The 27,814-nt window shown below is 39.1% G+C and overlaps 1 protein-coding gene across 3 annotated transcripts; it reads right to left on the bottom strand.

The window, feature by feature from the left end:
* Positions 1–470: 470 nt before the first annotated feature.
* Positions 471–27,298, bottom strand: LOC118824438 (metal transporter CNNM4). Of its 3 annotated transcripts, none has more exons than XM_036594593.1 (8): positions 22,305–27,298; positions 19,973–20,116; positions 17,589–17,723; positions 17,293–17,462; positions 12,829–12,976; positions 11,663–11,700; positions 8,344–8,517; positions 471–4,060 (listed from the first exon to the last, which is right to left on the bottom strand). In XM_036594593.1, the coding sequence occupies exons 1-8, from the start codon at positions 23,689–23,691 to the stop codon at positions 3,632–3,634; spliced, it is 2,625 nt and encodes an 874-aa protein (XP_036450486.1). In that variant the 5' UTR covers positions 23,692–27,298; the 3' UTR covers positions 471–3,631. The 3 variants fall into 3 exon arrangements, with proteins under 3 accessions (XP_036450486.1, XP_036450483.1, XP_036450484.1); XM_036594590.1 differs by lacking the exon at positions 11,663–11,700 and adding an exon at positions 10,805–10,894 and having other exon boundaries at positions 8,344–8,519; positions 12,880–12,976; XM_036594591.1 differs by lacking the exon at positions 11,663–11,700 and having other exon boundaries at positions 8,344–8,519; positions 12,880–12,976.
* Positions 27,299–27,814: the final 516 nt, after the last annotated feature.

Raw genomic sequence — 27,814 nt, 5'->3', positions numbered from 1 at the left:
CTCTTTTTAACCTCTTTCAAATGCAAAAAACCCAAACATAGCTGTTTAAACGGGAAAGGAAAAGGGATTTTTTGTGCATATGCAAAGTCGCAGGTAAAATTCGAGTGATTTCTACTCTTTGTTCAAAATAACGAGATTTCGTTTTGCAAGAAACCCATGTAACAACTAACTACAGACAGGTGACAAATTAAAGACAAGAACGTGCTATAGTAAAGTGTCGGGCCTTCTAAACAGTTTCACAGTTACACTTTATTTCCCTTTAAGGAAAAAAAAAACATCCTTTTTGTAAAAATGAGCAAAGTTTGCTATGGCAAATTACGCTGTACAATTCTCTGGAACTGCACAGGACGAATGGAATACTATTCTTCCAAAGATATTCCCTAAAACGATGTTTTGGTGGTGGTGGAGAACGCTGTCTATTAATAACACAGTAGTTAAGAGGCACAGATGTACAAGAAAATACAAGGGGATTTGTTTTTATAGAGAAATAGATCTCTCAGATTTATTGTCATTCATCAGAACTCCTCTAGCATTTATTATAAAACACTATATACACATTGCTTTAAATAGAACAACCAAAGATAATTGGAGGTACAGTACATTTGCTCGTTACACTCTTCTTCCCTTAAAAGAGAAACACAGATCATATAGTAATAATCAGACTCAGTGATTTGTATAGTAAAAAGAAAGCCACTTCAAATCTACCCCTCAGCAAAACAAACATATGGGTGGGTGGGGGGGCAGTCTCCATCACAAAACTATAATTGAAACACTTTTTTTCCCTTTAAGGAAGAAAAAAACATCCTTTTTGTAAAAATGAAGAAAGTTTGCTATGGCAAATTCACAGCAAGTACATGGAAGACAAGCATGTTTCTAGAAATGATATGGTACCTTAGTGGCCAAAAGACCTATGCTAGTTTGCTGGACAAGGCCTTTTGTTGTTCCATTGGGCCAACATATGACACGCACGACCGCAAACATTGACAAGTAAATCATGCACAGTGGAAAATGGGCCCATTTCCTGCAAACATTCATAATCTTTAACCTCCACTGTTGACAAATCATCAAACTGAGGACGCTGTACTGAAAAAGCCAGTTACACCTCAACAAGTCATTCAGGAGCAGTGGCAATGAACATTAAAAGGAGATTACTGGACTGGACCTCTAGCCCAAAGGAATTTAATTAGTTCTGAGCTGCAGGAGTGTCTCTGTCTACAATGCAAACCCCGCTAGCAAGCAGGGTCGCCTCTGTTATTATTGAAGGAGATATAGGCAGATCAAAGTGCAAAAAGCTTTGGCCATTGTGTTTATCAATGAATTTGAAAGCGGCATTGTAACTTTGGTCATGTTAAACAGTAATGCATGGTCATAAACATTATGTTCACAAAAAACTAAACACAGTTTGGTTCAAACCCGAAAGGAATATTGACTTAATTGTACACACACGCAACGTCAACTGAGGTAACATCCAAGCCATTTCCTCTCTTTGTGCAATATCATTACGTTAAACCCCTGTAATAACTAACTATTGCTTCTCTTTTTTGACCTCTCATGAAGGCAACAAAACTTTTATAAATATCTCAGAAGCATGGGACAGTAGTCCACTTTACACTGTTCAACATAGATACAACAAACTGTTCAACATAAAATGATGCCGTTCATTTATTTGAGAAATTAATTGCCATTTTAACCTAAACATATTGTTGGCTAACAGGACAGTGTATGAACTGGGGTGCTTTTTCGGTATGCACCAAACTACATTACAGAGGCTACTCTAGGCAATGAATACTGAAGACAAGGATTCAAATATTCTCCCTTTATAGTAACCTTTGATTTCCAAGTGATGAAATGGGAACTGCTGAACACCTAAACTGAAATTTGGGTCTAGTAGAAAGAACAAGCTTTGCAACCACAGGAGTTTGCTCATGCTATAGCTATTGTATCAGGAAACAATACAATGCTAGAGCAATACAATAACACTATGGGGACCAACTACAATATTTCATTATGATTAGTTTCATCAGAAAGGGAGAACCATTTCCATTATCCAAGAAAGCTTTTGGTCTGGTGGCGGGGGGGCACAATACAGTACAATAAATGTACAGTTTGATGTTGATTCACAGTGGATTCTGTCTCAGCACCAGTAAAGCTACAGTTGTTTTCAAGGCCTGGAATGTATTCTTAGTTCTTTGTATCCCACTTTACTACTTCTAATTCTAATATTAGAGCATTTCCATGTGAAGGTCTCTGACAACTTTGACAGCAAAAATGAATATTCATGTGTTCAAGAAGTGTTTGTATGTTGAAAAGAACTGTGGCAGGTTAACTACTTTAGTACTGAACTATCTCGGCAGATCGTATCCTTTCAAATGAAGAAAATATGACAGCTGTGTCCAAATATTAAAATCTAATCATATAAAATATAAACAATTCAAAGTAAATCATACATACACAAATTAATTTAAGCAAAAATAAATATTTTATAATCTATTTATATAACATAATATGTACTTAATGTCTATGGGCTGTGGTTGGATCTCCTCTGCTTGGATTGAGTCATCGAATAAAAACAGGCAGATCTCTGAAATGTACCATCTGCTTATACTATTTCAAACCACTACTTGTTTTTTTTTTTAAAGCTATTTGCATAACCATAGTTCAAGAGAATTTCCCTCGTTTTAACATGTACAGGTACGTACATTCCAAAACTGTAGTGTGATAAGCCAAAGAAACCTGGCTTGTATTACATCTGCTTTCAACCTTGAGCGAAAGCACGAAAATACTCAAGTGCAATAAACTACAAAAACAGACCACATGTAACTTTCTCTTTGAAAAGAATATTGTTTGTGCTAAATGGGGCATGGTTAGTTTAACACAGACACCACAGTTCCCATGGAGTGCTCTTGGCAATAGTAGCGTAAGGCTATTGATGCTTAAGAGCTCTCTTGTCATATGTCCAAAAACCTCAAAACTGAGAGGAAAAAAAATGACAACTATATACCATACAAACATTTAGGTCTGGATTCTAAAATTATAAAAAGTGCACATCTTGCAATTATCTCTTATATACTAGTGAAACATTGTTACGTCGCTATTCAAAAATGCCCAAGTAAGATTTCTAAGGCATTTTTGGCTTTTGCATGCTACAGAAACACTTATTCAACATATTTGAGACAGGGGTGTTCAGGGGTATTTGTGTTCACCATGCAATGTCTGAAGTGACAGTAGACAAAAGTAGTTCTAGCAATGGTCCTCATCACCCACCAATGGACTGAGTCAGACATAGCCTCCTAATCTCAAACTGAGTATGTAGTATTTAAACTTGTCTTTACACAACATATACATATGCTGAAACAGACTTTGTGTAGCTGTGAACACCAGTTTAGTGAAGTGCTATCTAGCTGGGCACAGGAGCAGGAAAAGATGGCATGCCTGCAGGATTAGAAAAACCCTACCCCAAAGTTCATCTGTCTATGTGCTTGTGTATTGGTTTGCATACAGTCTGTAGATAGCCAAGGAGCATGTGTGGAAGTGTTTGAGTATATATAGATATATGTGTCTGCGTTTTTATGTGTGTGTGGATGTGGTCCTCCCTGGAGCTTTGTTATCAACCAGCTCCTGAAATGATTTGTCAGATTGTGCTCTCAGTATGTGCATGGGTGTGAGAAATGGTGTGTATTGGGGCATGAGGATGCGTGTGAGGGTTCGAGCTAGAATAACTATGAAGGTGGGGATGACTGTGGGGTTGAAGGTGTGGGCTGGAGTTAGGGTTGAGGTTAGAGTTGGAGTTGGTATTAGCATAGGACTGAGGGTGGCTATGAGGGTGGGGGTGACTGGGCCGCTGGTTGGACAGGCTGTTCTTGTCATTAAGCAGCGAGGTGGTCTCATCTGGGCCCTCTTTGGGTGCCAGTGGTGCTGAAATGCGAATCGTGGAGTTAGTTGGAGGTGTTGGGGGTGCTAGAGAAGCTGGGTCCAGTCGGGTGTGATTGCTCTCTGGAGACTGGGGGGTACTATCCAACTTGGAAGCCAAAAGGCCATTTTGGTATTGAGCGCGGGTGACCTGGGAAAGAAGAGGAAGAGTAAAACAACAATGATAAAGCATGCAACTCTGAACACCTAGCTTTTTTTAGGGACAGAAGACACCAAACAAGCCAGTTTTTTGCCTTCTCTTCAGTTAAACAAGTCTTCAGCTGCCTTCGTTGTCGCATTTTGCGCTTCATAATGCCCCACCCACTTTCACAATTACAACAGGATACAGATTAGCACCTGCACTCTCTGAATATGCAGCCATGCTGTTGTAACACATACAGAATATTTATCACTGCTTTCTGTTTTTATTTGCATTTTGCATACTATCCCAACTTTTATGGGATTGGGTTTGTATGGAAACAAGGACACTGTCACTAGCGCCAGCATGTAGTACTGTAGTATTTTTTTGTTTTGTTTGTTTGTTTTTTGCCAGTGGACACTACCATAAACCAGCTGACTTATGTAGGTTGTGGAAGAATAATAAGAGAAAGTGAAAGTTTTCCTAAGCTACATTCATTCTTGTATGTCTTATGATATTTATTGCATTTTTAAAAAAGTGTTAAAAATGTTAAAATAAACATTTATTGAACTTCAACGTCAAACTATAGTTATCCAGGAATAAAAATTATGTTTTTAGCATTTTCTACTGAACTGCTGAAGAAAATTCAATTCTATCTTGTCTTTGTGCCTGTTGCATTCATATGCTTAGATGAGCTGTGGACATTTAAAAGTCATACAGACAGCATCTTGGTCAGAGAAAAATTTGGGCACCAGCAATGCTATGCTCTGTCTGATTTACGTGTACCACTGCAATGCACACTAATGTGCCACTCACACGACAGTGCTGAGAATGATCCACCACCCACATAATACTGCTCTGCTGCGGTCCTGTGGGGATCCTGACTATTAAAGAACAGGGTAAAAGGGACAGGTTGACTACAGTCTGTAATAATAGAACTTCAAAATGCACCTATATGGTAAGTAGAGTTGATAAAATGGGCAATGAGGGTAGATATAAGGAGGTGAACCTAATGAAGTTACTAGTCGTACAAGCAATGCATAGTGGAACACGGTATAATATGCTGATGTATTTTATTGTCACCTCTTTCTCTTTCCCTACAAATCCACGTACACTGCAGCTAAGTTACATCAATGCATCCTTGTGATCATGTCACACAAATAGGCAAATCTCTTACCGTTGGCAACTAAACTTCCGAAAGTGGAGTGCGTGGATGAGGGAGAAGTCTGGAGTTTTGACCGTGAGTTGAGGACTAAGTGAAGTTCTGTAAATCACCTTGATGTAACCTATAAATGGGCCTGGACTGGGAACTAAATTTAGGCTTGGACTTTTGACATGACCAGCCCACTATAATCACAGAGATTTCCCCCAGCTGGCAGTACTAGCACATTCTTTGTGTCTCAAAATATTCTGATATGTATTGTGTACTGTGCAAATTTCTTTAAGTATCATGCTATAATATTTTTTCCCCATATCTCCCAACCATACTTGCAATGAATAATGAATGAACAATGAATATTTTCAGAAAATGAAGGTGGACGGTAAACATTCTAGGTTTCCTGGTAGTTAATATGGGAAGCATAAAGTTGTGGCCGTTCACAATTAACCTGTTGTAGGCGAACCTCAGCATATTTAAAATTTTTATATCTAAGAATGATGTATGGAAGCAACTACACACAGGCGGTCTGATTTGATTTCATGCTCAACAAGCTGATTAAGGGGTGGTATGCATTTTACATTTATTTTGAAACACATTAATAAAAGCTGTTTGAGATGTTAATTCAACTACATCTTTTCTCCCTTCCTATTCATTTTTTGCTTTGCAGATTTTATAAGCATGTGTTCTTAAAGCTTTTACTAGAATTAGTAACAGTTATATTTCTTGGCCCTGGCTTTCTTCTCAATTTGTTTGTATAACACTTTTTATGAATATGATAACATAATAAGTAAGAAGTTCAATAAGAGTGGTCCAGAACCAGTGGCATGACTAGGATCTTATGGGCCCCAGTGCAAAACAATTAATGGGCCCCACGTCATACAAAAATTACTTTCAATTAATAAAAAAAAGCCAATGTAATTTGCATGTTTATTTGGTATCGTTATGTCTCAAGGCATGCCACTTCACCCACTAGCATTTAATGTATTTGCTTTACTGTATAGCATTAGAATAAATACAAATAAATACAAATGCACTAAATATAATGTTGCTTGGCAGTTATTTGTTACGCAGGTTATATGAAAACAGCTAGAAGAACACAGACTTCTCGCTGCACTGACCTGATTTAATTTAATGAAGTATTGATTAGATAAACTAGGTATTGGATAGTTAATACTAGACTTCATCCAGGAGAGATTTAGAAAATGGTTTAGCTAACACACATTAAATCACAATGAGGTTTTTTGTTTGTTAATTTGTATTTATTCTAATGTTAGAAATATGAGATGGTAATCGTGATAAACGCATACCACCAAGATAAACACATTTATATATGATTTTCTAAGATGTCTGTTATTGTTTGTTTACAATAAGAGATTCGAGACTTAAAATGTATATCATGTGATGCTAAATAGCTTATTTAGTATTGATACACATCCATTAAGTATGACAGCACCATAATCAGCTCAGTCACTTAAACATTTCAGTGCAAATAATGCCCAAATAAGGCTAGAAAGCAGAAACTGGGCTATTTTTCTAAGCGAACGGTGAACAGTCCATCGTTAATGAGGTAAACAGCCTACAGCATTAGCAGCACGCTAAGTGATCAGGTGTGTAGAGGAGGCTAGACTGACCTGTTGCTCTTTTGCTGAATAAGTTAGTCTGAAGACACTCTTTCTGTTTCTCTCAGTTCCACCTTTCTCTTCTCCTCTTATCCATTTTTCAAAGTTGCAAACACATACTTCGATACTGTGGTCCAGTTAACTAACTAGCTAGCCAGCCAACCCAGTCTACTGCACATCTCTGATTTAATACTGTTGATTACCTGTATACTATATACATGCTTTAAAAAGAACAAACGTGTGAAAAAACAGGGGCCAGAGGGGGAAGGATTTTTCAAATATTAATGGAAGTGGCCACGCTCTGCTGTAGTTCAGATCATCTTTTGCACAACTGACAGGTCAGACTACCAGCTGGAAAATCTTCCAGTACTCCTGATGGGCAGTCTGAGCCTGGAGGGGCAAAAAAGAAAAATAACTGGGGCCAGTCGTCACACGTCCCAGTGCGACTGCCCACCCTGCTCCACCTCTAGTTACTTTACTGAACAGAACAGTTTAGTTCATGCAGGGGATTGGCAATCAAGCTAATGTGTAGCTTATTATAAATCTTAACAGGAGTTACAAAGGGAGGTGATGATTGTCTATGTGGTCTCTACAGCAGACAGGATTTCACTGTAAGGACGGCACACCCAACTAGCTCAAAGGTGGTTTAGCAAGTGTGTCACTAGGCGAGCTACTCTTTCTTGTATTGCATAGGCCTGCTACGATCATGAAATTTTAGATGATTAATTGCCATTTAAATAATTGTGATTTGCAATTTAATTGTCCTTATTTGTTCATTGTATGGAACGGAACAGTCTGGTTGTTGAAACAAACTTGGAAAATAACTGGGGTCAGCTTAAATAATTGCAGCCAGCTGTTATGTAATACCTGCTTGAAGCGGCACAAATCCGATTTTTGCCTTAATGTGACACATATCTGACTTTTTTTTAGAGCTGTGTGGACAAGCAAATCTGATCTTTTCAAATCAGGGAGCAAGTTCAGAACTGATTAAAAAAAAAATTTCAGATTTGTGCATCCAACCAGCTCTGAACAAATCAGATCTGTATCACATTAAGGCAAAAAAATCGGCGCATCAGCAATAACTATACTCAAGTAGTGCCAGTATGATGGTGCAAAAGCAATGCATCTGACCCTTTTATGCCTTCGTCTTGCACTAATAATGAACAGCTGATAGGTGTTCAGAGCAAATTATCTCTGGGAGGGCTTGTTTGGCTGTTTGTTTACTGTTCATGATGCATGTGACCTAATTGAATAATGTGTGCATGAGGGTCATTTCAGGACACAGGTTTGTTCACATAATGACAGACTGTAGTCACTTATGTACACAAATGTAAACTATCAGGCAATTGAGCTGTGTGGCTTGTAACGTAAATCAGATTTTGAATTTGAAAAGATCAGATTTGTGTGTCTACACAGCTCTGAAAAAATTAGATGTATGTTACAGTGAGGCAAAAAATCTGATTTGTGCCACTTCAGTCTGGTGTGAAGGTAAATTTGTGTAATACTGCTGCTCCTACCTTCACAAACTGCAGGTCAGTGAGGGCGCGCACGTTGAAGTCGGGAATGTACTGAGGTGTGGGAGTGTTATTGAGCTGTGAACTGCTGCCACTGATGGACAGTGTGTCCACTCTCTCCGTGCAGCTCAACGAGGCAGAGCGGTTCAGGCCACTCAGGTGCGATGGTGAGCGGAACTCTGCAACATGCAGAAAACAATGTTAGTTCACGTAGTGATGAACAGTTGCATACACACACTCTCTCTTACAGTCCAAAGGTTGAGAACTGCACACACCAACACACGTCCAAAAAATGCACACCACACAGATACACTCTTGTATGAGTATAGTTATCGTGCTCACACACACACACACACAGACACACACACACACACACACATAAACACACATCCATATAAGAGAATGCAAGCAAAAATTTAACAGGAAGTCAAACAAGCTTACATAAACTGCATCCACACATTCATCTCAGACACACTAGGTCCAAATACGACATGGCCAAGTAATACTTACTCTGCAGATGAAATTAAACAAGAAAACACCAGAAGCAACAACACCAACAACAAGGATCAACCAGTCAAACTTATGAATGGGAAGTGATGCAAATGATTGGGTATTGGCATGAGAAAGGCAAATCAGAGGCATATGTTTATGACCAGATTTAGCTTAGCTATCTACATCATCCACACTGGTTAAGACCTCTATGGTCATGTGACTAATACAGGTACAAAACATGTACATTAGAACATGTACACAAAACATTAGTGACATAATGGTATGTTGATGTCTGCTACATATGATCTGTACAGCCTATGTATTAGTCCACTGGCTCCACCTACAGGTCATGTTAATAACCGCCTTTACCTGAATTTCCAATTTTTTTTTTTTTGCATTTCTGGCTTACTATTACAGTGACGCACAAAAAAAGTTGACTGAAGCGATGGGAACAGCTACAGAACAGACAAAAACTGAGATTAGGCACATATACGTTACATAGCCACTAAATGAAAAACGGTAAGGATTTATTTAATATGTTTTTTCAGCAGTGCTTTAACAGTGTGCCATTATGTTGACGTTACGTCATAAAGGTCCATGGTTTTGGAAAAAGCTCTAAGGTCTGGCACTGGGCCAACTGACAGCTAAAGAGAATTACTGGAATTCAAGAAAGGCCTTACTGATTTGACACAAAGCATCAAGATTGATGTGAGAAAATGAGGTGCTACGATCGGATTCAACTACACACGATCAGATCCAGTGCAACGGCAAGGGTGAGAGAGGCTGAGTGAGGTCGTGGCAGAGGAAGTGATTTAGGAGAAGAGAGGAGCAGAACTCCAGATTGCAATTCAGTCCACTCAGAGAATCAATGCCAGTGTCCACAAGTCCAGCAAGTCGTCATTTTTTCGCTCTCAAACCTACACACCATAATCAAAATGATGTCCAGCCACTGGCTGCATTACACCAACAGTCAATTGACCTATCCACACTTTTTCTTATGCATTTTTCCACAGAAACTGTAACACAAACACATTCTTTTAAAGCAAATGTTACAAGGTTGGACAAGATTTGCAGGATGCAGGAAAGAATCTCATTCACAAAAACTTTTACAGCATGACTCAATGTTTTGCCAAAATACAGTGTTACTAATTTCAAATGATATATATTTTGTATGCATGTGAAAAATCACATTGTTAGATCAGTTAAATCACACTGGATAGTTCAGATGTAGTTTTTGTAGTGTAATCAAGATTTTTAGGAACAAACATCCGATTGACAGCCAAAACAGAAAATTCACCAACAAGCTAGCTGCATGTTTCTAGCTAGCTAATGTTGTAAATCATATTACCATTACCACAGCATCCTAGACCTAGCTAACATTACAGCATACACAACTAGCTACTGTGGAATTATATGGATATGGCTTTTAGCCTTTTAACATTGTAGTCTAGCCCATTAGTTACTTTAGGATCTGATCTATTCTTACAGCGTAATCTTTTACATGCATGCAAAATAAAAATCATTTGAAATTAAAATGCCCTCTAAATTTCGATACTTTGACGAAAATATGTAAAAGCTGTGTGCTCTAATTTCTTATTATGTTGAACAGGATTTTTGGCAAGGTCTGTAAAGCTTGTCCAAATTCTGTTGCTAGTGGGGCATGGATAGGTAAATTACAGACAAGTAAGGAGATGCTGGACATGGGCTAATTATTACACATATTGTCTACGTCATTAACATAAACAAAACAAATAATCTTAAAGGTTTTAGCTACAGCCTCTGTTAGCCTTCCAAGATGAGACTTGTTGGACAAGGGCTTGTGATCAGATGAACTGGGAAAAGTTGATCTTTATTTTTCGTATGTTTATGTCAATTTAAACCCTTCCCACCCACTCCACCCCGATTCCCATGTTAGTGCTACCCGGCTTGCCCCTCCTCCCCCTGGGTTAGCTCCCAACATGCAGGGATTTACCTGGGAAGCGAGAGAACAGAGAAAACCTCTTAAGAGAAAGGCGCCGCGGCCGGGGCGACACCACAGAGGGGGAGAGAGGGGGGGTGACAGCTGAGAGAGGGGGGAGCAATAGCCAGAGCAGAGGAGAAGGGGGGGAGAGACAGAGAGGATCTTTAAACAGTTCATAGTTGGTCCATTACAAATCAAAATCTCAGTGCTCAGCAGCTTTTCCTCTGTATTCTGTCAGTCTAGTGTTGGATCACGACTTGCGCCCATATTAGCATGAAGTGGATCAGGTATGACCAGACCGCTGTATCCTTTTATAAACAGATGAGTCATGAGCTGCTTATTGTGAGCTTATCCCAGGCACTTGTGCCCTGTTCCGTGTTAATAAAAGGAAATTTCATAGATTTTTGCAAAAGCCCTGCAAAATTCAATTGTTAAGATGTAAGCAAAGTCATTCAGAATGGTTTGATGTGAAATACTCCATTCTAAAGAAATTTACAGTGTCATAATTATTTACAGCAGTGGTGATAGTCTGAAGTGTTTAATGCCTCTAAAAGGTACTTCATAAAAAGCTATTACATTAAATGCTCACAAATACACTGCCTGATGCCTGTGACATTGTTTTAAGATAGTATTGTGATAAGGTTTTGGCCTAAAACATATTTTCAGTTTATATTCACGGTAGAGACATACATTCAGGACGTTGTAAGGCAAAAGAGTACCCAAATAAATGTTTTTTGGTTTTTTTTTGGACTCACCACTATTTACTATTCATCAATATCAACATTACATATAAAAACTCAGAAGGCTTGTGTAGGTTTCCTGGTCATAATTATTAAAATAGTATGATTCGCATTGTACACATTGTGACACTTGGTTCCCTTCACTACCATTGTAAAGAATATCAGTGTCTGTAAGTTTTTCTGCAATGCACCATTTCACATCAGACTCACTCACTTTGTTAGCATTTCAATGACTGACAGTGGATTTTCCCTGTAAAGTCGGAGTTGTCACAATTCCATTAATAGAATAATTGCTAATTAACTGATTATTCTTGCCATTCATTGTAATCCAGGAACAATAAAATTGATTAAATGAACATTAATAAACAATGCATAGCTTTTCAAAGATTATAAAATATTTGCTGGAAAAAGATTGAGTAAAAAGACTTAATTAAATAAAAAGAGAGTTTAAATATGCATTATAATCATGCAAACTGCTATCAGGAGACTCAACTTTAGTGGGTAGATATCATTTAGTGAGTCAGTCACTTAACCTCATTGGAAGTATGTTACTGCTGTGACCAGTAAGATTAAAATAAAACAATTTTTAAATTAAAATAAATTACGGGCTCTGTAATAACCAGTGAAAGTCACATTATTTGGGAGAGGCGTATTAAATGTGGAGCTAAATTATGGTCTACCATAAAATAAAATAAAATATTAAAAATAAAACATTAGTGGCATTTAACATTGCCGCTTGGCTTGTACACTGTGCACATCAAACCACATGCAGGCACACACTTGGACAGATGCTCAGCACATAAAATGCCAGAGGTGATGTCTGACAGACCGAAGCACAGCTGAAAATGCAGCATAGACACAGACATCAGTATACACGCAGTACTGTAATTAGGCACTAGGTGTCACCACAGTAAAGTTCTTACTTCCTGTAGGTTGTTTACTGGTGTCACATCTATTATGTAATGCGGTAGTCACTCATGCAAACTTGAATACATGTTTCAAGGCAAATAACAGGGGAAAAATTAACCTTAACTGTAAAAATACATGTTCACAAAGCTATTTTGATTTCTCCTTTTGTTTGTAGTGCTCGGAGCCATACAGACACTTTGTCCACTAGCACTGAACACAATTATTTAATATCAGAAACAGTTATGAGACTCTTTTGTACTCAAGCTATTTTGGTGGGTTACACTGTTCCAACCAGTCAGGTTTAGTACTGCCACAATCATCTGATTCAACTTCATCAAGTATCATGAATTATCATTAAATGTGTCATTACTGTATGTCACTTTAAACTAGAGAGACTGTGATTTCTCACTTTAAAGCAAAAGACATGTAAAGACTTACCCAAGCACGGAGTAGTTAATGCCATGACTCCATAGTAAGAAAACGGGCCAGTCTCAAACTTCATGTTCTCATTGCCTGCCTCCACTTCCACTCGGCCCTGAATGAAATAAAGTGCAACCTGCATTTAGAAAAGGAATTACTGACAAGGTTTTGTCTTCTTCTTTGATAATAGCTCTTAACTGATGTCAAATTGAAATTTAAACAAATTAAAATTGATGGCTCCTGAGTGACTGGGAGCCAAAAGTACCATGAGGTTGTTTCCAGTAAAGAAAAGCCTACTTGCTAAAAGAATTATTACAAATGGACAATGTCCACTGACTGTTATTTAAGCCCCTGCCCAAAAGCCACTCAGAGCTCACAGTTTAGGGCTGGGATGGCAGTCCTGGAGGGCAGAATAGGAGGTCTAGCAAAATTTGACAATATTCCTGTTCTACAGACACCAACTATTTAATTCTCTTCAATTCAAATTTATTTGTATAACACTTGAGTACTAACAGGTGTTGTCACAAAGCAGCTTTACAGAAATCTGGCTCAAAGCCCCAAAAAGCAAGGCAAGGGCGACGGTGACAAGGAAAAACACCTAAACAGCATGAAGAAGACACCCTGAGAGGAACCAAGACTCAAAAGGGGACCATATCCTATCCTAACACCAGATAGCAAAAGAAATGAGCCTGTTATTGGACAGAACTAAACCTGCCAATGAATTGCTCAGTTGAATCAGGTGTCTTTAAGCAGGAAAATTACCAAACTGTGCTGGATTCTGGGTGTCTGGGACTAGTGTTTGCCACCCCTAGCAATTTGATGATATCATCACGATTGTTGACAACTTAAATCACACATGCATGTTTGAAAGAGGCTGTTCATGGGTTCACTCTAGTACAAACAACCATTACTGGAGTATACAAATGTGAGAACGTGATATGAAAAGAATGCACACACACAATAATGAGAAACACTGCAAAGGAAATTCAAAGAGTAACAATCATTCAATGATACTTAAAGGAATGGTAGGGCAAAAAAAATCTAATGCATGGTTCTCCACCTACTCCAGATGTAGCTGATCAGCCAAGACATGTTTGGTGTCCAAATTTTGCTTTTTAATTTTAGCTCTGGAGTTACTTTCAGAAACTAGAAGTCAGCAGGCACCCAAATCTTTTCAGGTAAATAAATCCCTAACACTCTACTTAAACCATATCCCAAATTACTGAGTTCAGCTACATGTTCATTTTTTTTTTAATATTTGATTTTGGCTCATTGACTACACATGGGATAAGTGTAAAATTGTCTAAATGGCTTTTTTTTGGCCAAACAATTCCTTTAAGCTCAACATATTTATCCTTCAGTGGGTGCTAAAGAAATGTCACTGTATGGTTAAATTATAAAAATTAGATTTTCAAAAGAAACCAAATTAGGCCTGTAGACCAGTGCATCTCGACCCAGTCCTCATAGCCCACCCATTGATGCACACTTTACCTCTATGCCAGCTTACAACACAACTGAACCAAGCTATTTACAACTTATATTACATAGTACATAAGTACTAGAAGCTAGGTTAGAGCAAAAGTGTGACCCAGCTGGTGGGCTCAGAGGACTGGGCTGATATACTGCAGATTTCTTTTTTTCAAATATTAATGATATTATCTCTCAGCATGTTTTAAATGAACTGTTGGCTATTTGGAAAATGAATATTGCTCAACCCCGCAAGATCATGTAGAAAAACAACATGTACAGGAGCATATTAGCATTGGTTTGTTGGATTTTTGTTCAAACACAAAGACAAATCTATCCATAACTACAGCCATCAACTACAATAGCTGTCTAAAAATGTTGATTTGGTGAAGCTGGACTGTTCTGTTTGCATTTTTGGTCTCCCTAAGCTATTGCTAAACATGTAAGCTTTCCTTTAAGCTATTGAAACCCAAAGCCTCTCGCTGCAACCATGCTAAGGTGTTGCTGCTGAATAATGCAATACAAAAAAAAAAACAAAGTTCTCTGCACCAAACCCGATGTCTACACACATTTATCACACACTTCCACCAAATTGGATCCACCTGTTTTAGAACAGGCCAGATGACCCAAACATAACAGAATGCATGAGAGCAGTAATCCTAGGATTAAGAAACCGGACCACAGCATGAATAGTGCATAGGCAGACAGCAAACCACACACACACACACACACACACACACACACACACACACACACAAGGTTCCAGTGTCTTAGTCCTCATATTTTCTCCATCTCCTTGCCCCAGAAACGTGTCACCCTCTCCCCTCAGAGAAAAACAGAAATTAGATCTGTAGAGCTCCATTTGCACTACGCTCAGATACTGACACTCTAACGGAAGCTCTTCATCTCTGATATCCCTGTTCGGGTGGTCATTTCTAACAGAATGGTTTAAATTAAGTGATTGCAAGATTGCTTTTTCTTTTCTGATACCTTAAGTATCAACCGATACTAATCAGATATCTCATATATATACTAAGAAACCCATATGGCATTTTTTTTTTTAAGAGTTCATACAACATCTTAGCTGTCTGTTTCTTTATACTGGTACTTTTTATGCTGGTACTTATTTTATTCTCTGCCAAGTGCAGCTGAGATGAAGGAAATTGATGACAGCATGGTTTTCTGTAAAATAAAATCCTATATTATTTTTCTTTTACTCATACACAAAATCAACCATTTTGCTCATATATTCTTTCCTTAAATCACTGAAGGTCATGCTTCGCCCATCACATCAGAAATTAGCAGCTGTTTGTAAATGAGCCGGAGGAGCTTTCTGGGGATTAAGTCAGCCAGACATAAGGTCTGGAGCACTGGTGACGCAACATACGGCTAGACGAGGTTTCCTGCAGGAGTTGTGTCCTGCGCGGCACAGCCAGCACATCATGAGAACATGACGTGACGTTGTGCAGAGGGAGGTAATCCTGATCCCTGAGCATCATTACTGTGCATGCAGGCCCTGTGAGGGTTAATCTTAGAGAGTTAACTGGCCAGACACTGCAGAGCGCTAAGAAAATCCAGGATCTGATTGGCCGATCCTTGGCTTGGATCAGATGGCGCCTCTGCAGCCTCAGGAGGCTGGATGACTTCCTCTTGTTCTTCCTTCACCAGCTTCGATCGAAGCATGCTGTTACACTGATTTATGCTCTCTCAGTGAACATGAGATTTTTCACAGTGTAAGATTCTAACACAGGATTTTGACGCACCACTGTCTTATTTGTGACATCATGTGTAAAGGATTTAGTTATCAGCGAGTTTGTTTATCAGGGTTTGTCTATCCATTTTTGATCTTACCTAACTGTATGAAGCATTGATTTATTGTTTTTTTTGTGTGCGGTGAGGGGGCAGGAGAGGGGGTGGGATTAGTGCTCTGATGCACAGGCTCAAATGCAGTAGGGCAGTCTCTCTCGCTTTCTCTTATGTAAGAGGGATCAATTAGTGAAGGGCAGGCCTGGCAAATGCAGCTGGGCCTCCACTGGCTCATCCTACAATAAGGTCATACAGACGCTGCACCACCCCTCACTGTGCAACGCTACACCAACTTGAGCCACTGGGCAAAAACAGCATCGAAGGGCACCCATGAGCTGTCACTAACACAAACAAGTCATGCGGGTGACTTGTCCACAAAAAGCGCACACAAGAAAGATTGTTCTTGTCACTTAAACACAGACAGTTTTTATGACTCCAACTAGGCCATTCAGTCCAGGGTTAGCCTAGTGCCTGAACAATGACATAAATGACAATTAAAACATGTATTCTATTTTCGGGGGCCCTGGCATAATCTCGATCTATGTTCTTCACACATGCGACATACATCTACATACTCAACTGGAGTTTTTTGGGGGGATTTTAAGCCATGCTAACTTATGTTACATCCATGGGTTAATGACAGGCTTGTTGTCCGTTTGACAGTGTTGACAACAATGAATTTATTACAGATAAGGATCAGCTTCTTACTCATGGTAAAATCACTGTAACACACAGCCTTAAGTAGCTTTTTGCTTATATATATATAAAATGACAACATAAAATATGACAAAACGTTTGATAAATGATTTAATTTATTCTTCATAATTATTGGAAAAAATAATTCTTCCTCTAAGAAGCATAGTTCAGTTAGAGTAGGCTATCTTTGGCAAGCAACCACGGTTGTTGAAAGGGGAGGACAAAAACTTTGTCACCCATCATTGTATACTGTAGTAATTTGTTAATAATGTTTGTTTTTGGTTATATAGTCATGAACGTATAAATGTTGCTGTGTTTAATATAGAAACCTAATAAAAAAAAAGGAGTCATTATGTGAACAGGGTGAATTGTATGGAATTTGGTTTGGTGAAGCTCAAGTAATAATTCATACAATCAATCAATAATTTCTGCTTGTTTTTCAGGCCACAGACTAAAGTTTACCTGCAAGATGAGGATGAAATAGTCGACAGGCTTCCCACGCTGGTACAAGTAGTGCTGCTGAGAGCGCTTGTCATTCTCATTGAACTTGATCTCCTGGATGACATCTGGATGCTTGAGGATTCGCAGTAAGACCTTGTCTGAGATTTGAAGTGGATTGAAGAGACTCACCTCTAATGAGAAACAAAATAATCAGCCCAAAAATCTCACTGAGACAGACAATGACACTTTAATATTTCATAAACAATAAAAACACCAAAGAAATTTAAGATTCAACATGGTTGAAGCCATGAACTCACCAGTGGCCAGGAACCGATGAGCTGCTAAGAGGAGCTGGGGAGAGATCTTCACCTTGGATTCACTTTCTTGCTTGAAGGCTGAGAAGTCCCTCTTGTTCTTATTGGGGTCTACCTTCTTCCTATTTCGGTTGTCAGCTAGTAGAGAAAAAAAAAATCAAGTATAAAGCAGGGCTGCGCAAAACTGACAAAATATTTTACTCATAATGTCCCGTATTCTATATATTGTGAACACATTTGTGATATGACATTGTTAAAGATGGGCCTGTATTGTTTTCATTACTCCTGTTTGTTGGACTTATTGCAATATCAAAGGAATGGTTTGGCAGAAAACCTAATTTACACAGTTTCCACATACTCCAAAGGTAGTCGATCAGCCATGATATGTTGGGTGTCCAAACGTTGCTCCTTCAGTTTAGCACTGGACTTAATGTTGTTTAGTACACAGTATGATTTGTGATGAACTATAAGAACAAACAGAAGTTCACTATGTAGCCGAATGCAGCAGGCAGCCATTTTACACAAAAAGGTGTTGTGCTAAAATCAGATCCATACTCACACGTGTGCACGTCATGCAGGCATATACAGTAATTTGCAAAAACGTTGGCGCGTCTGCTCAAATGATGTTTTGTTGATTTTCTGAGTGAAAATAAGTTAACACATCCTTATGGAGCACATACTTCTGCACATATTCATGTACAATTACTGTTAATCTGCTGAATTTAACATATTGGGAAAAATACATAAAATATGGCATCTCCAAAAGTTATGGCACTTTTTATATTTTCTTTAAAATTTACAATTTACATTTTAGATAATTTATTATTTTAAAGTCCAGTAAATAAATAGAAATTGTGCGGAACAAATTAACAGGAAAATGACTCCCTCTAGAGTATGTGTTAACTTATTTTCACTTTGTTAAAAAAATTAACAAAGCGTAAATTGACCAGGGGTGTTCAAACTTTGCATATGACTGTAGACATGTTTGAGACCTCTGAACTGAAGATATATGTTTCTAAACAGACACAACAGAAATGGCAAATGTAACCTAGTGTCTTCACTCAACATGCACATTTTTAGCAAAACCTTCTTGTTTCTACACTCACTGTCCATTTTATCAGATCCACTTAACATATAGGTGCGCTTTGTATTTCTACAATAACAGACTGTAGTCCCTCTGTTTCTCTGCAAACTTTGCTAACCCCCTTTTACCCTGTTCTTCAATAGTCAGGGACCCCCACAAGACCACCACCGAGGGGGATTATTTGGGTAATGGATCACTCTTAGCACTGCAGTGACACTGAAATGATGGTGGTCTGTTAGTGTGTGTCGTGCTGGTATTAGTGGATCAGACACAACAGTGCTGCTGGAGTTTTTAAACACCTCAGTCACTGCTGGACTGAGAATAGTCCACCAACCAAAAATATCCAGCCAACAGCGTCCTGTGACAACTGATCAAGGACTAGAGGATGACTAGCACAAACTGTGCAGTAACTTTACACCTACAAAATGGATCAACAAGGTAGGAGTGTGTAATAGACTGGACAGTGAGTTGACACAGTATTTATTTTTTTTATTCCAGCAGCACTGCTGGCTCCGATCCACTTGTGCCAGAGCAACACACACTAACATGCCATAAACTAACAACACTTACTAACATAAAGTGCTTGGTGAGTGTATATGTCTGCATAGTGTGCATGCACATAAAGATTAGTTGGGTTCTGCAGGGGAGATGGAATTCAGCATAACACTTGTTGTCAAAAATGGATGCGCCCAGCGTTCAGCAACACAGCAAAACTTTGTTCACCCTAATAACTCACAGTAAGTGATATTGTATCCTGAATTACATCAACAAGTCAGCGCAACCTTGGGCATGGTTTCAGATAATCTATCTTTGTGAATGTATTTTATGAAAAAGATTTGGGTGTATATGGACTTCTAGCAGGGGCGTCCAATCCTATCTGCAAAAGTCCAGTGTAGCTGCAGGTTTTAATTACAACCAAGCAGGAGTGAACCTCACACCACCTATCAACTGTTTGAAGACTGAGACAAACAAGTGTGCCTCTGCTTGATTGGAATCAAATCCTGCAGTCACGCTAGCACTTTGCAGACAAGACTGGTGACCCCTGACTTGTAGTGTATGTTAGCAACGTCAGCTTTGTAGCTGAAGCGCAAAACTAAAAATTTTTACACCAAACATATCTTGGATGATGAAATACATCTGGGCTAAGCAGAAAATTGTGTAAATTGTGTAAATTCTGTTTTTTGCCAAACCATTCCTTTAACAACCACTATATTGTGTAGCTGTTGGATCACCAGAAAGGAGTTAATCAGAAAGAGCCATCTAGCAATAATAAAGCAAAACATTTGTCTTCATGGCAACTCACTGTAGAGATCAGACTCATCCAGGATTTCAGACTTGATGATCTCCTCGATAACGTCCTCTAGCGTAACAAGTCCAAGCACCTCGTAGAAGGGGTCTCCTTCTCCCTCATTATTCACCCGCTGCACTATGGCCAGGTGAGATTTACCTGTGATGGAGAGAGAGGGAAAATATTTCAGAGCCAAGGCACCAACAGTTTGAAGTAATTTTATGTTACATTTACTTAGTTACAGTATTCTAACATTATACATCTACAGGAGACTCTATACTAGACTCTAAAATTGGTAAATGTGGTAAAGATTCAGTCATTTTCATATTTACTGTTTTGTCTAACTACAACAGTAAGTCAATCAAGAGGCTTCTAGTCTGGCTACCATGTTTCAAACTAAATTACAATTTAGATGCCACATGTTAATGACCCTGATTACAACTGCTGAGTGTTGAAGCCCCATTGTACAACCATCAGTTGGCTCTTATTGCTACCACAAATTGACAACAATTCAATGCATGACTCTGAATTAAGCTTTGAATAGAACAGCTTAATATATGATTAAACTTCGGAGATTGGAGCTGAGCACAGAAAGAGACTCTGTGCCAAATATACACAAGAAACTGATGGGGATGCCAAAGGTGAGATAAGGATAGATGAGAAGAGGGGGTGAAGAAGCCTAAAGCAGAGAAATTTTCTGTGCTGACCTTTTCAAACCGTTAAGACAAGACTGCTACATTTAAGCTTGGACATCTTCATGTATGGCATTAAAAGTTAAAGCTTTAATACTCAGTGGGACTGCAGAGTTTGGCATGCAACACTGAAAAGAATCTGTCCTCAATATCAGCCCTAGTAAATGTTCTATCAGCAAAAAATTCAACTAAGCCTATATGGAGCAAGAATCCTCAACAAATACATTTTGTCATTTAAAAAAAAAAAAGTGAATTCTGGGTAAAGAGCACACAGTTAGGTAACCGTTAAGGTGCAACTTGACTGCAATTTAACATCCCTACAGGCATTCAAGGTCAGAAGCATGCTGCATACTAATATATTTTAGTGTGTGCTGGCACTGAACATTGCAAATGAGAGCACACTGGTAGTCTGGTGATTCAAACGCTCCCTAGAACGGTCATATACACCTCCAAGGCTTCAGATTACACTACAATGAACTCACAACAAACTACCATAATAAGCATCTTTGACAATCAAGTTTCATGCAATTTACTTTAGACTAACATTATACTGAGTCAGACAAGATTGGACCAAGCATGTTAATGACATGTCAATAGATTTCAACAGAAAACAGGGAATGCATACAATAAGAAGTATCCATGTCCTTTAAGTGCTGCTCCTGTGAAATATCCCTGCAGTGCTGCAGTGATTAATCAGCAGAAAACCCATAGGAGCTCCTTACATCTGCCACTCAATCTTTCAAACCATAGCCCACAGACCCATAATCAAGCCAGTGTATCAACACAAAGCTCTGGGATTAGTGGTAGCTGATAATGCAGTATTGTAATAATTTCAGATAGGATTTAGTGTGAAGTAGGCTCACATAAATACTATTTAACTAATCTTTTTTTCACAGACATTGGTTACGCTCAACATGAGTCTAGATGTTTTAAAGAATAACTGGCACTGTGCCAAAGAGATATGACTAAAGTGCTGCCCACAGTGGGTAAAACTGCTTTAAATGATACTGCATTTAAAAACAAAACAAAACACTCAAAATGTCTGATATTCATGTCCGATATGCTGTTTATATAGTGCACGTACATAGCTGTTTCAATATCCTTCTGCCCTGCTGCAGCCAAGGGCTTTCACTCCACTGTGTTCATATTGCACATGTACTGCATAGTTTGCCTAGTTTTATCTTACCACATAATTGTCAAACAGGCAAAAGTGACTATGGGACCAAAAGGAGATTTTGTGTTTGCAAGTGAGGGCAGGTTCTGAAGTGAAGCATTTCACTGTTGACACAAAAGAATGTTGATCAACATGACAACGCTCTTCACAAGAGCCATATTTACTCGTAGGCCAACAGCTGCTTTTGACAGCATCATCCACTTCTATGGTTTCAATAATTAATGTGATTGCATGAAGCACTGCAGAGTAAGCTGATACAGAACCCGTATGGTTATTGATTCAGCTTCCAGTGGGGCACACGGTTGTAGGCTCAAAATCAATATGAGCATAAAAGAAATCTATGCAGGCTGACAAAGTCATCATTGATTATAATTTGTACAGCGCTATTTTGATATTTCTGTGACTTTTATTAAATTATCATGTTGGTAACTGGCAATCCTTCTTTAAATGCACTCCACTAGCACTGGAAGGCATGACTAACCTTTCTTGAACTCTTCTAGCATGGCATCCAACTTGGTGTCATGGAAGACAAAGTGGACAGGGTGGTTATAAAACTTGGTGACAGTTTTAAGTGTTGTGCAGTCATCTGGATCAACAAATGCTAAATCCTTGACATAGAGGATGTCGACAATGTTAGATCTCTCGTCTTCATAAACAGGTATGCGTGTGTAGCCACTCTCCATGATCTCGGACATGGTGTTGAAGTCCAGCACAGCGTCGGAACGGATCATAAAGCAGTTGTTCAGCGGTGTCATCACGTCCTCCACTGTCTTGGTCCGCAGTTCTAAGGCACCCTGGATCATGTTGAGCTCCTCCTTCACCAAGTCGTTGTACGGCTCAGTCACCTTGAGCATCTCCACCAGCTTCTCCCTATTGTACACTGTGCCAATTTCCTGCCCCAGCACATAGTCCAGGAGCTTGCTGATGGGAAAAGACAACGGCAATGTGAGGAGCATGAAGAATTTGGTCAGCAGGATGGTGTTTGCACCCACTGCCAAACCATGGCGAGAGCAAAGGGCCTGTGGCACAATTTCACCAAAGATGACAATGCCAACAGTGGATGCCACCACGGCACCCAAGCCAGAGCCGATCAAGTCGTCCAGGAAGATGGTGAGTGTGGTGTTGACCAGCACGTTGCCAAGCAACAAAGAGCAAAGCAGGTAGTTGCCCTTCCTGCGAATGGGCTCGATCTTGCGGGCATACCTCTTTTCTTTCTCTGTGCCACAGCTCTGCACTATCCGAAGCTCCATTGGGTCCAGGGCCATGAGCCCCAGGTTGAGTCCACTGAACATGCCCGACAGGACCAGCAGGCAGACCACCAGAATGATCTGAAGCCAAAGAGGCAGGAGAGAGGTCTTCTCCTCCACCACCCTTAACCTGCCATCGTTCTCGGACAACAGGTACCACCCTTCTTCCGGACCCTTGACGCACAGGCTGTACTCCCTCTCCTTCTCAGTCTTACGGAGCGGCTTAATGCTCACACTCACCACACCTGAGGTGCCTCGACCGCTCACGTTCATGTAGGCGCCCACGCCAATGTCTTTGGTAAAGTCTACACAAGTCCTGTTAGGCGCGCGTGTGTCCACAGCTCCGTCCCCGCCGTCTCCTCCGTGCTCCGTGAACCTGATGTGCGCGGACGACTCGGAGCTGAGCTGCAGCCCGTAAAACCTGAGCTGGACGCTGCTCTCCTCCGTCACCTGAATGACGCCGTCTTCCGTCGTGGTGGCCGGCTTGTCGCTCCTCTCTAGCCTCATGCCCAATATCTGGCTGCCGCTGACGCTCACTGCCTCCGTCCGCCCGCCGACAGAGCTCCAAAGGAAAACGACTAAAGTTAGCATACATCCCTGTCCACTCCACTCTGTCGCCATGTTTGTTTCGCTCTCGGCAGGCGGAGGGGTTGACGTCACGCGCTTATCCCAAACCCCGCCTCTACCATTAGGATAACCCCACACGCTCTCTGGTAACGCCCACCAGAAGTGTCAGGTATTTTATATATAGCATTGTATATCATTTTAATGTTGTCATTTTTTCTTCATGAACCAGTCTAAACTAACCATGATTAATCAGAAGCCTAATAACAACGATTCTTAAGGATGGATGTAAACTATGGCCATGCTGTGTTATCCCCATAAAAAGATCAATGACACGACCTTATATCTCAGTACGGTAATTCTTTTATATTGTTTTTAAACACCTAAGGACAGAGGAAATGACTGAGGTATTTTTATGTTAGGTTCGATGCTTAGACGACCACAAAGGATCAAAATAATCCTGTGTCGTCACTTCTATTAACTAACTACTCAAGTCTCAGTAAAAGACTACCAAAAACTACCTGAGTTGGAGTAAATAAACATCACGTCCAATAACCCCTACAAGAACTGAGTTCCCTTTAGAAGTGCTGTGAAAATATTTCTCTTTTTGGGATCCTCTTGGTTTAAAATAAAATGCTAAGCAACAACAATGTGGCCCAAGTGCTGTCACCAGCAGAATGAAAAAAAAGGTAAATGTGCATGTCTCCAACGTAGCTGAGTAACAAGTATATTCTTTCTCTCACACATATAGGCCTACTCGCATAGAAGTATTATCATATGAAAAACTCAAGTATAAAACCATCCACCTATTACTAAGTACAAACCCAATTCCATAAATAAAAAATAGAGTATGTTAAATGCCAGTAAAACCAGAAAGCAGTAATTATCAAATCCGACCTTATGTTTTTTTTTGTTTGTTTGTTTCTGTAAATATGCACTCATTTCAAATTTGATGCGTAAAACATTTTCCAAAAAAGTTGGGATGGGATCATGTTTACCACTGTGCTACACCACCTTTTCTTTTAACAAAACTTAATAACCATTTGGGGCTGAAGACACAACATGATTCAGTTTCGAAAGTATATTTTATTCTTGTGTTATACAAGTCTTTCTCTGTGCAACTGTACAGGGTATGGGCATTGCTAGGCTATGTTATGCTATGCTATGTTATTTAGCCCTCCTCCCCAAATAAACATACATTATGTACAGTTCAGATCATCTACAGTTTATTCTCAATATAAATTCTCACTATATTCACTATAAATTGTAATAACAGGGCATGACCTGGGGGGAGGTGCTGCTGCTGCTCTAATGCAGCATTGCCTCTGCTGTGCTACCAGAAACTTACTAACGATACATAAAATGTAGAACCGCTGGCTCGGCCAATCATATCAGACAAAGTAAGTTGTAAGCCAATCACTATAAGACCTCGTAAGTTGTAAGCCAATCATATCAGACCTGAGGGAGGGTGTCTGGTTTTACGATCTCTGCAAAGTCCTTTATACAGTTTGTAGGAACATCAGTCAACAAAAAGTTCACTAAAGTAAACATTAAACCTTATTTAAAATCTAATACACCGAGTAAAACAGTAAATAGTTACAAGAGCAAAAATACCCATATACAATATGGATTTGTGGCAAATTATGGTCAGTATAGCTGGCTATTGTGTTTTTTACTTGGTTGCTTGTTAGCTAGCTAACTTTGGGTTTACATGAGGCAAAAAAATGGGGTTAAGCTGACACTAACATTAACTAGCTAGCTGACAAGCCAACTAGTTTAACTTCACCTTATGGTGAGAGTTTCAGAGTGTGAATGTGCAACAGAGATAGAAACGTTATTGACACCTCTTTATATTCTTTGTTTTTAAATTTCTCTTAATATTTATTATTCCTCAACTTGTAGATGGAAATTTAGAGGCCAGTCAGATGAGATGTTTACCAGTTAAAACCAAAAAAAGAGAAAAGAATTGATTCATCTCTCATTATATCGCTGAGTTCTTATAAATCTGAGTTTAATAAAAATGAATGTATTACTAAACACAGGGAGAGAGAGAGAGAAAGAAGCTGAAGGAGCAGATTTGATGGAGATCAGAGATTAAGAAGAAACCGAGAGAGAGTTGTTTAAGCTTTAAGCACATAATTTGATTGAACTTACTGAATTCAATCGACAGAAAAAATGTATTTATCACTATGACCATAAAATTCTGTCACCTATTACATATGCCTACAGAACAAAATCACTCTGTCTGATTGCACCAAGACTGAACTGATCTATAATCTGTGCATTTGAATAATATAGTTAGAACCTTGGAGATAGCATTTTGTGACTTCAGTACCTTTGCTTTACGTCATGCCTGTTGTTAGTGGATGAATGTAGTGTTTGTCATACTAGCTCTGTGCTTAATACAAACTACAAAGTTATAGATCTACTGTGTGCCAATTTGACCAAATAGCTATGCTATGTTATTTAGCCCTCCTCCCCAAATAAACATACATTATGTACAGTTCAGATCATCTATAGTTTATTCTCAATATAAATTCTCACTATATTCACTATAAATTGTAATAACAGGGCATGACCTGGGGGAGGTGCTGCTGCTGCTCTAATGCAGCATTGCCTCTGCTGTGCTACCAGAAACTTACTAACGATACATAAAATGTAGATTGCACCAAGACTGAACTGATCTATAATCTGTGCATTTGAATAATATAGTTAGAACCTTGGAGATAGCATTTTGTGACTTCAGTACCTTTGCTTTACGTCATGCCTGTTGTTAGTGGATGAATGTAGTGTTTGTCATACTAGCTCTGTGCTTAATACAAACTACAAAGTTATAGATCTACTGTGTGCCAATTTGACCAAATAGCTATGCTATGTTATTTAGCCCTCCTCCCCAAATAAACATACATTATGTACAGTTCAGATCATCTATAGTTTATTCTCAATATAAATTCTCACTGTATTCACTATAAATTGTAATAACAGGGCATGACCTGGGGGAGGTGCTGCTGCTGCTCTAATGCAGCATTGCCTCTGCTGTGCTACCAGAAACTTACTAACGATACATAAAATGTAGATTGCACCAAGACTGAACTGATCTATAATCTGTGCATTTGAATAATATAGTTAGAACCTTGGAGATAGCATTTTGTGACTTCAGTACCTTTGCTTTACATCATGCCTGTTGTTAGTGGATGAATGTAGTGTTTGTCATACTAGCTCTGTGCTTAATACAAACTACAAAGTTATAGATCTACTGTGTGCCAATTTGACCAAATAGCTATTTTTGATAAATTTTCTGTGTTCCTACTCTAAAAGTTAATAATAAACAGACATTTTGGGGCCATTGAAAAAAATTTCATGGAGTACCATACCTTCAGACCCATCTAGTACAGGCTTAGCTCCCCTTTCCATGAATCTCTAGTGACACCCATCACAGTGCCTTTGTTGTCATATCCTAAGCTTAATAAGACACATTTTTAATGGGAGACAGTTTCGGAGTGCAGGCAGGCCAGTCTAGCACCTGCACTCTATGCAGCCATGCTATTGTAACACGTGCAGATCGTGGCATCTTGTTGTGTTGAAATAAACAAGAGGTGTCTGAAAGGCAGCATATGTTGCTCTAAGATCTGTATATATCTTTCAGTGTTAATTATGCTTTCACAAATGTGCATGTTACTCATGACAGACCTTGACTTTTGAACATTATGCAAGTATCAATCTGGAGGGTCCCTTCCTTTTTTGGCCCAGAGAACGCAGTGCCCATTATTTCCATAAACAATCTGAAAGGTGGACTCAGACAACAGCAGACGTTTCCACAGTCTTTTTATTTACGATGGGCTTGAGTCCAGAGAAGTCCAGAGAAACCATTGGATAATTTGCTGACACACTTTTGGCAAAGCTTGACCCATCCTTGCTGATAGAGAACTAGGCCTTTCCTAGAGACCCCTTTTATACCCAAGCATGACTGCATTACCTGTCAATGTTTTTTGAACATTTCACAATGTTGCTAGACTTATATTGTGTTACAGGCATTAATTTCAGAATGAACGTAGAATGAAATCGCATGTCTTGTCTTTGTACTTTTTTGTTCAAATACAGGTCATAGTGGATTTAAAAATCACTGTTTTCTGTTCTAATTTGCATTTTACCTACTGTTCCAACTTTTTTGAAATCATGT

This window comes from Colossoma macropomum, unplaced genomic scaffold (genome assembly GCF_904425465.1).
Source record: "Colossoma macropomum unplaced genomic scaffold, Colossoma_macropomum, whole genome shotgun sequence".
Lineage (NCBI taxonomy): Eukaryota > Metazoa > Chordata > Actinopteri > Characiformes > Serrasalmidae > Colossoma > Colossoma macropomum.
The sequence above is the reverse complement of the archived record's forward strand: the minus strand, read 5'-3'. Positions and strand labels throughout refer to the sequence as shown.

Bases quoted from the DNA above. Each gene is read 5' to 3' on its own strand.
- LOC118824438 (XM_036594590.1), bottom strand. From the start codon at position 23,691: ATGGCGACAGAGTGGAGTGGACAGGGATGTATGCTAACTTTAGTCGTT. The intron at 17,724-19,972 runs GTGAGTTGCCAT...TTTCTCTACTAG, and splicing joins GGATGAGTCTGATCTCTACA to CTGACAACCGAAATAGGAAG. The intron at 10,895-12,879 runs GTAAGTCTTTAC...CCCCTCTCTCAG, and splicing joins ATTAACTACTCCGTGCTTGG to CTGTCACCCCCCCTCTCTCC.